Consider the following 453-nt stretch of genomic DNA (forward strand, 5'->3'; position numbering starts at 1 on the left):
CAAGCTCCTTCGGGCTCTGCGCCCTGCTGGAGTCGTAGTCACTGTCCGTGGCCAGGAACACCTCTGAGGAGCCCTCTTCGTCCGACAGCCCATGCGAGTCTGCAAGGGGAGTAAGAGAAGGAAAGAGGGGCTCAGCCTTGCTGTTGGCAAACAACCCGAGCTGAGGGTTCACACCGGATGGGGTCCAAGAAAGACCCCAAGTCTTTACCCCCTTGCCGCACACCCAGGGCACAGGCAGAGACAAAGGGAGCAACTGCTGTGCCTGTACTTCTGACATCGACCCTGCCTGCACCCTCCCAGTGCAGACAGGCAGAAAAGCCCTCCTGGTCGTTTCCCCTGAGCACAGGCAGCAGCCCAAGTTCACCTGGCAGGAGCTTTGCAAAGCTGGGTTCTTACCGGAGTTGAGCTTACGGCTGGTTTCTGGCGAGGGTGCCGGGGAGGGAAGGTAGTCGA

General features: G+C 60.0%; 1 protein-coding gene across 1 annotated transcript in view; it reads right to left on the bottom strand.

Moving 5' to 3' along the window:
* Positions 1-22: 22 nt before the first annotated feature.
* Positions 23-453, bottom strand: part of LOC104281366 (ankyrin repeat and fibronectin type-III domain-containing protein 1-like) — a gene marked incomplete at its 3' end in the record, with an annotated part of 170,578 nt that continues 170,147 nt past the window's right edge. The window contains exon 22 of the mRNA XM_009879340.1: positions 23-99. Within this exon, the coding sequence (XP_009877642.1) occupies positions 23-99 (77 nt within the window). The remainder of the gene's footprint in view (positions 100-453) is intronic.

This window comes from Apaloderma vittatum, unplaced genomic scaffold (assembly GCF_000703405.1).
Source record: "Apaloderma vittatum isolate BGI_N311 unplaced genomic scaffold, ASM70340v1 scaffold10092, whole genome shotgun sequence".
Lineage (NCBI taxonomy): Eukaryota > Metazoa > Chordata > Aves > Trogoniformes > Trogonidae > Apaloderma > Apaloderma vittatum.